Below are 9,612 nucleotides of genomic sequence, written 5' to 3' on the forward strand. Positions count from 1 at the left end.
TATATCAACAATACATCACACACGCTACGCTTAATTTGACCACACGCTAATATAAATACTAGAAATACATTTACCCGAAAAATAAGACCCTCAAAGAAACAAATTAGTGAAATGAAAGATACGTAACAATATAAGCTATTCACCACAGTCTGTATTTCGTGCCTGTAACCATGTAAACCGATAAATAGGTTACAGGCAAACACTACACAGCTATTACTCACGGCATACCTTACCTGTTGCTACCCTCACCCCTAATTCCACACGTGCACTTCCGCCTTGATTTAAACATATTTTATTTGTACAAAGTATACAAGCAGGATTGGACACAAGTTTTCTAACTTATATAAAGCCATTTCCTATAAAATTTTACAAAATACATATTAACAAGACAAGACGACATGTTTAAATACAATTATAATATACAAAAAAAAAAAAAAGAGAGAGAGAGAGAGAGAGAGAGAGAGAGAGAGAGAGAGAGAGAGAGAGTGAGAGAGAGAGAGAGAGAGAGAGAGAGAGAGAGAGAGAGAGAGAGTTTTAAATAACTTCATGTAGAGCGGTCTTTCCTGATACAAACAACACAAGTAAAAATACAAAACGCTTTTCATAACTTTCAAACTTTTCTACAATTCATCACATCCCGTGCGGATATCGCTTTCTCCTGGCATCCGGGTCCTTCAGAAAAAAAAACAACGTCACTACTTGTGTCGGAGCAGGGAGAGACCAAATATTTTTACATTTATCACGGAAGGAGATAGAGGGAGGTAGATGGAGAGATAAAGATAAAAATCTGTTTGAATTAAGTATATATTGCTGAGTGATTTGATATATTTTTACATTATCTTCATATGAGTAGATGATACTACCATGTAGGAGTAACTGCAGGTCTAGAGGGATAAAATTATTAAGTTCTCGGTACAGAATGGCTCTCTGGTCCGAAAAAATATTACAAACAAAACAATAGTGGTAAGTATATTCAACAGGGTGTCCACTTTGACAGAAACGATAATCTATTAGATTGGATCTGAAAAGGTCATTATTTAAGGTACTGGATTTATTTCTTAACCTAGCGTGTAGTATATTAGCCTTAAGACTACCACGCAAATAATAATATGGAACTAGTGAAGTGGGTCGAAGAGAATGTTTAAAGATAGAGTAAGAAACACTTTGTCTAAGTTCAAGTTCAAGTTGGTTCCAAAGTCGGATAGTGGACGGAAAGAAAGATAAGTTTGTTAGTTGTAGTCTGAAATTTAGTAAAGAATAGTTTTGTGCATTACGGAGGTTATATTGTGAATTTTCAGATACTAAAGGGGGCAATAGAGTAGACAGATAATTTGGAGTGAGATTATTAATTATTTTGTAGAAAAGCTGTAGTTTTCTTCTAGTGCGTCTTTCTGATAATGGTTCTAGACCACTCTCAGAATACAATGATTCTCTACTGGTATAAGAGGGTAAACCAGTGATAATTCTGATAGATTCTAACTGAAGTTTTTCTAGTTTGTCTGCATCACTGAGAGAACACCCATCCCAAACTTCACAACAGTATTCTAATAATGGAAGTACATAAGCCTTATAGATTTTGACTAAAGTTTGTCTATTTAACATGTATTTTAATTTACGTAGGATACTTACCTGTTTAGATGCATCTTTACAAATGTTTTCTATATGTTTACCCCATTTACAATTCTCATCTAAAGTTACACCTAGATGTTTATGATGTTCAACAAAATCGACACTCACATTATTAAATTTAATATCTGTGACATGATCATGCTCTATGTTTGAAATAAGTAGGGCTTCCGTTTTTAGGGGATTAAATTTAACAAGCCACTTTTCTGCCCAATGTTGGATTTTAGCTAGGTCGTTATTAATTTTAGTTTCAATGTCCAAAACGGAAGAACCGAAACATAATAATGAAGTATCATCGGCAAACAGTTTAGAAAGACTTTCAAGGTTATCAGCTATATCATTTATATACAAAATAAAGAGTAAGGGGCCTAATGCTGAACCTTGTGGAACACCTGAACTTGTAGATTTAACGGAAGACTTGCTATTTCCTACACAAACTTGCTGTTTTCTGTTACTGACATAGTTGTTCAGCCAAACTTTTCCATATTTTCACATAATGTATGATAAATTTCAATAATTTGATGAACAGTAGAATGACCAGGCTGGAAACCTGACTGGTATTTAAAAATCAAAGAATTATCAAGTAAAAAGTTATTTAGATATTTTACAACCAAACGTTCAAAAACTTTGCCAAGAGTACGGAGAAGAGCTATTGGTCTATAATTAGAAGACTTATTTTTATTCCCTTTTTTGTATAATGACATAATTAAAGCCAGTTTCCATTGTGACGGAAAGATACCAGTATCCAAGGAAGATCTAAAAATTAGATATAATGGATATGCTATCGACTCTGCAGTATTTTTTAACATAATGTGACTTATTGTATCACTGCCAACAGCTTTATTAACATGTAAAGATTTTAGAATGTCAGTAATGTCGTCTAATTGAAATGGTATATCTGATAGAGTAGCGTCCGTCCGTAGCTCTATTTCTGGTATGTCAACGTCAGTATCGTCAATGGTAGAAATGGAAACAAAGTAATCATTTAGAATATTGGCTTTACCTTCATCTGTAATTTCAAGATTTCCAAAATTGCTAATAAGGGGAGGTATGTTACTTGTTGAGTCAGATGTTCTTAGAAGTCTGCGGACAATTTTCCAAAAATTTCTGAGGTTCGAGTCAGAATAACGATCTAAAATACCATTTATGTCCGCACAGAAATTTTCTTTGGTACGTTTCTTTAAATTATTAACATGATTACGTTGTTTCCGGAATTTAGTCGGATTGCCTGGAGTGCGGTTAGTTTTAAATTTTTTTAGTAATCTGTTTCTTTTCCTAATTTCACGTCGTAATTCCGAATTGAACCAGGGCTTGTCGTTAGGTCGGATAGTAACAGTTTTTGTCGGTATGCATTCCCTGGCAATGTCTAGGTATCTGTTTGTAAATTATTCACACATGTCATCCAGGGAATGCGACGTCGTAAATAAATCTAACCAGTCAGTGTCGTTTAGTTTGTCATTAAAAAGTTCAAAATTTGCTTCTCTATAACAAGTAATTTTGCGTTCATATGCCCTTTTAACAGCAGTCTCAACAGTCAGTTCAACAGATGTCGCTTTATGGTCAGAAAGGCCGTTATCTATGTCAATTACGTCAGAAAAATTAGAAATACACGTGTCGGAGAGAAAAATTGGGTCAAGTAGTGTAGCAGTCGTGCGTCCAATGCGTGTCGGGATGTCTATAACGTTGGTCAGGTGAAAAGAGTGAACAATGTCAGTAAGTGCATGTGTGTTTTCTATGGTCAGGAGATCAACGTTAATGTCACCAACAACAACTATATGCGTAGTTTCGTGAAAAGCGGATTCTAGAGAAAGTCGAAAGTGATTCCAAAAGGCGTGTGAGATATTCGGAGGTCTATATAAAGTACACAACAAGTATTTCTTCCTTGGAAACTGGATCTCCGTCCAAATAACTTCACCCACCCGAAATTCTAAATCAGCTCTACGACGGGTGCACAAGAGCCTGGATGTGTATACAGCTATACCCCCACCCGGAGATCCCCTATCCTTACGGTATAATTCATAACCATCTAAGAGTACGTCACCATCCGCTATAGATGTATCAAGGTGAGTCTCAGTGACACAGACAATATCAAAATCAGATGTCAAATTTTCTAATTGAGATAATTTATTCCTCAAACTACGGATGTTAAGGTGAAAGATAGATACATCGTTATTTTCAGAGGGGTCAGGGTTAGGATGGATATCATTACAGACTAGTAGAAGGAGATGCAGTATTATCAGGAAACATGAATTATCAGTTATACAAAAAAGAAGGACATGAATGAAACAGCACGATCTTGTTAAGATAAATATCACTCTAAACCTGAAGTCATTAAAACACTTAAACATATTTATATAGATGAAAAAAATTTGTGAAATAGGTATACCGGTGATACGAAGATAGAAACAACCGATAGCCGCCCGATACTGGGCTAGATCATTACCCTTGATCATCAAACAATAACTTAAACATCGAGAGGCCATCGGTCAAATAAACCACAGTTAAATTAAACATGTAGTTGTCAAAACACTCAGTCTTAAGGGATGATATATTTAGGTCGTGACAGGAAAGGTGAAAGGTGAGAAAGAAGAAAATATAGAGAAAGGACACATAAACAAAACACCTAAGTATTCTTATGTGGAATGTCATAATAGGATTGATGGAGAGGAAAAATAGAAAATGGTGAAGTACCTAGATTTGTTATAGAATAATTCTATAAAACAATATGAAAATTCTTTAGTCACTAAGTGAATATAGCTTTCTTTAAAATGAATTTCTATGTACAATAATATGATTCCATCTAGACATGAAAATATTACAGAAAGTGGAAATATTACCAGACTTGCACACAGACACACTTACACGAAACTACACACACATGCATACCCTATACACTGATAAGGACAATTTACAGAAGTATTCATACAGGCACACAAGTAAAAATACACATGTAAAAAATAAACACATACAGCAACAGGAACTATGTACAAAAATATGCAAATTCATTGCATAGATCAAAATGACAATACATGTACAAAAAATATCTTATCGGTATACTACACACTATATGTCGATAAACATATAAATTACTGTGTAACCAAGTAAATACCTGGTGTTTTAACACACAATTACAATGCAGCCATGTAAATACCTAATGTATAAACATATAATTACTGTTTAACCAATAAATACTTGATGTATAAACATGTAACTACTATGTAACCATGTAAATATCTGATATAAGAAAACATGTAATTACTCTGTAATAACTAATATTTAAACATGTCATTACTATTAGAGCCATGTAAATACCTGATGTATAAATATGTGATTACTGTGTAACTGTGTTATCATATGAGTACCTCCTATATCAGCATCTTATTACTTATTAAAGGAATGTATATTGTAGATATTGATATTTTTTTTTTTTTTGAATGTGTAAACTTCATATAATTTTGAATTAAAATTGTTTTTAAGACAAAGATATACACACGGTAGTTATTTCAATTTTCAAAGCATATTGTCTTCAGACAGGGATGGAATTTCATGAAGAAGTTGCATTTGACTTTTAATAAGGATTTTAGTGGCAGTAGGTGATTTTTTGACAAAAATCCTTCCATCAGCCGTCCAGTAAGTGTCAATATATTTCTTCCGTTTGGCCTGACCAAGTGATTTGATGATTGACTGACGGGTCTTTGTGAGGTCCTCAGTGATATAGATCTTCTCATGGTCATGCTTGAGACTTCGTTTGTTCCGGAAAACTTCGTTTTTCACGTTCCAGCTGCGGAAACGGCAAATGATTTGGAATTTTCCATCACGGTTTTCTCTCCCAATGATATGAGATCTGTATATATCATCTTTCTCAATTCTGACATTGAGCTTAGAATTACACATTTCTACAATTTTGGGATCTGTAAACTTTTTCCAGCAGTAAGCGAAACGTTATGGAAACGCAACGAATTCCGGCGGCCATATTGTTCAAGTTCCTCAACTTTCTCATCAAGCCTGCTGGATTTTTCATCAAGTGCAATACTCAAGTCATTAATTTTTTCCTCAAGAGAGGCACATTTATTAATCAGAGTGTCATTAGAGGTCTTCAGGCTAGATATACATGACTCTTGGACCTCGATTTTATCCTGGAGTGGCTTCAGGAGGCTGGTCATTGTAGATTCAATAATGTCCTTTACCATGACCGACATACACGGGACGAATGCCTCCGCCCACACGGGTGCTATGGATTTAGCCAATTCCGGACTAGATAAAGTTGATTTAATGATGGTGTTCATGTCAACTATTTGTCCTTTTCCGATATCTATCCGATGGGCAGAACTGGGAACGGGTATCGGATTTGGCACAGAATTCCCACGGGCGTGACCTCTAGATCTATTATGTCGTGGATGGTCTGGGGCACCAGGAGAAGAATCAAATTTTCTTTTGTTGGAACACTCAGATTCCAGATCAGACATAATTGATCAATGTTTATATATAAATGTGGCAATATGTATGGTCAAAAACCCAATCAAGAGAGAGCGTATTCCAAGTACCACGTATGTCCTTGGGAAAATATGGCGGTCAGTTTTGTTTACAGTATACACATATACATGTATATGGTGTCAGGCTACAAGGTTCATAGAGTTCCTAAAGCAACAAAAGCAACTTGGTATTGCTAGTTGCAACAACAGAACATCATCAAAATCAATAACATAGTACTGTGACCTGTGTTAGCATGAAAGCTCGACAAACCTAGATCTCCGAACCAAGAAGCGCTCCGGTCAAGTCGCCATCTTGTTCCCAATTTATTTGATATCTATGTGCAAGCCTAATCACCGTACGTAAATATCGAAAATTATTGACATTGGGTTGGGCTTACTTCATCTAGAGAGAATGCAACGCAAGTGTAAATATTGTGAAATGGATACATTCGATAGATAAACCATACCAGAGGCTAAATGTTTTAAAGATACCGGACATTTAGGTTCTTCTAATCGCATTGAGATGTGACCAAGTGGTAAACAAAAGGTATGAGAATTGACTACAGTACATTGTTACCATCTGGTGTATTTTTGTCTATAATCTGTTTACCGTCTCGTCACACTATTTTCGATCTTAGTGTACATAGGATTATAGTACAGCTGAAAAAGTTTGGTCGATTCCGTACCATCTTGTACACTACGCACGTCGAAGCTAGCATGCACCAACACTAGTCATTTGTTTGATGAAAGTGATTGTGTAGTCATCATGGAAACGTCATATCTAGTCTTCTACTGGTTCTGTTATAAGAAATTCTATACTTAAGAGTAAATACAGATTTGTGAAATATTTGGTAAACTTCTTTTTCGTAGTTGAGGTACCAGATGGTGGATTGTTCACGCCGTCACCCGTCAGCAGTGACGTCACACCAACCATTCTGAATCAATGCACCGTTTACATTAATTCCGGTGTCTATACATCCAGAGCCCGTAAGTATAGAGTCAGGTTATCTCCCTTTTTCGCCAGATCGTGTAAAGATATCTCAATTATCCGGTGTTAGTAAGTTTACTTATTACCATATTTACTCCAGATGTACACGAAGAATGCAAATTACTGTATGATGCAGTTTAATTAACTCTAATTATGACTCTACTGTATAAGTTTAAGAGTAAGCTACGAAATCATACGTAACTTGTTGATATCAAAAGACAAAAACATTGGTGATTACTGGAGGATGATAAGAAACGATGCGTAACTATTAGATATTAAAAAAAGAGGATTTTGGTGAATACCGGGGGAATATAAGAAATGAAATGCATTATAACATTAACCAAAGCTTGGTGCGAGATTTAATGGTGGATAAGTAAAATCTTTCTGCTATTTGTTGTGTCACTTTACTAATTTGACCTACTAAGATACTAAATCAAACATACGGTTGTAAAGACCGACTGATGAATTTACAGAGAAATATCAATGACATAGACTTAAGAATGACAGTTCTTATATGATCATAGAAAACCTAAGCAATGATATCTATTCGTGAAAAAAACAGTCCGTCATTCGCGGAAAATCGTACCAATTCAAATTTTGGTCAGGATCATAGAGAAACAGCACACAGCATGATATAGTACGTTCATAACCATGTCTAAATAATTAGTACCTTCTATTCTAGAGTCGGCCATTTTGTATTTGTATATATATATATATATATCTGTACAAATTGCTTATATATATATATATACCTAGACAGCATGGTTCATAGCTTCAGTTCTTACAGCCAGATTAAAGCCCTGATATACGTAACATTCACCAAAACTTTAGTGTAGAATCACACATAATTATTGAGATATTCTCTAAGATGTAGTTAAAATTAAGTTATTCAAACAATAGTTACCATGACTTTGTGCATAAAGTATTGATATATGAGCAGTTGAAACTCGCTATTTGTAAACACACCCCCATTTTAAACACGCCACCATCGAAATTACGATTGTTGCCGAACAACGTCGGAAAGTTCATGACCTGATCTCGCGGGAGTTGAGGTTTATACTTATAGAGGAAGCACATGCAGATATGTCTACGGTAAGTTTTTGTATACAAAAATTGTTTGCGAAGTCTTGTCGTAGACTTGAGGTATTCCTGTGATAAACATTCAGTTTTTGGGAAATTATTAGAAGGAATAATTAGTTTAGAAACGATACGACGCACAATTATAACGTAAGAATTCAGAACTGGCCTGATGTATGATTGGGAAAAAAGGAAGCGACTGGTGAACGTCTGTAGGGTGTCTGCCATGTTTACACACGCGGAATATGCGCATGCGCAATGTCATCGCTACGAGCGGTAATGTATGAATTATTGTGGGTCCCACATTGTTTATTTTCCGATTTTTTCAATTTTTATTTAAATTGAAAACAGTCAGTTTTATTTTATTTACTTCAAGGAAAGTATTTATTTTGTTACATATATTACGGGGAAAATAAGATAAAGTTTGTTTTTATAGTGATTTTTACGTATATTGGGGCTTTAAAAGGAATAGATTTCTTGGTCATCCCATAATTCTTTGTAAGGTGCAAGATTCTAAGGAGATTCGTTTAATTGCAAACAACGCCAACAGCCGACATTTCATTACAATATTATTGTTTGATATATCAGGATCCGGGTGTAGTCTTCCCGTAGAACTGCAGGGAACTTGGACATACAAAAGAGGTCCATTGTCTGAAATTTTGTTTACGAATATCAGCGCAACAATTACGCTGAAGGACGGGAGCAACTTCGTCGCCAACTGCGAGAGACACGACACCGATCGTAACGGAGTTCATCGGGTGGCACTCAGGTACGTCAAAACGGAAGTAACTTCGGATTACTTCTAATTATTCAATAAACAACTGGATACTTTGTTCCGGAAGTCGGGCTTCGCCATAAATATCATTCCATACAAACTTTCGGTTTGACGGCACGTAGTTTTCTGTGTATGACATTTTTCTTGATGGTTGCTGATAGGATCATATTAATAATTCCTTTGTTCTCTCATGACAGGACTAACATCGATGAAGGCCATGATGGAGTTGTATGTCTGGTTCTAAACCCTTTGCATGGTGGAAAATTCCTCTCTCGAGTAGCCAATAGTAAGACTCGTACAACAATGTCCTATTTGAAACAATTTTCACATCATAATTATTCAGTGCCAGAATGTTTTAGCATATCTATTACAAATAATTATAAATCGCGTACATCTCATCTGTTTCCAGCAGTGCTTTATGAATCTGTTGATTTGTAATAGATCAAGTACGTTATAAAATTAATGAGTAATTATTCTTAACATGTTTGTATAGTAGTACATTAAACAAAGACGACATATAAATTCATTTTATTTAACTTCATTTTTTTTCAGGCGGTGACCGGTACTTGAATCAAGTGAAGACCATCTTCTTCATGGAACCAATTTATTTGTACGAAACCTGCGACCTGATCGACACACCACTAGAGGGCTTTGTCATGCAGCCTTCCGTTTAG

General features: G+C 35.3%; 1 protein-coding gene across 1 annotated transcript; it reads left to right on the forward strand.

The window, feature by feature from the left end:
* Positions 1-6,125: 6,125 nt before the first annotated feature.
* On the forward strand, positions 6,126-9,612 carry LOC132563731 (uncharacterized). Its single transcript, XM_060228482.1, has 5 exons — positions 6,126-6,213; positions 6,969-7,085; positions 8,752-8,932; positions 9,136-9,224; positions 9,491-9,612. The coding sequence occupies exons 1-5, from the start codon at positions 6,126-6,128 to the stop codon at positions 9,610-9,612; spliced, it is 597 nt and encodes a 198-aa protein (XP_060084465.1).

This window comes from Ylistrum balloti, unplaced genomic scaffold (genome assembly GCF_031769215.1).
Source record: "Ylistrum balloti isolate Yb309-2 unplaced genomic scaffold, AGI_CSIRO_Ybal_v1 Utg371838, whole genome shotgun sequence".
In the NCBI taxonomy this organism is placed as follows: Eukaryota; Metazoa; Mollusca; class Bivalvia; order Pectinida; family Pectinidae; genus Ylistrum; species Ylistrum balloti.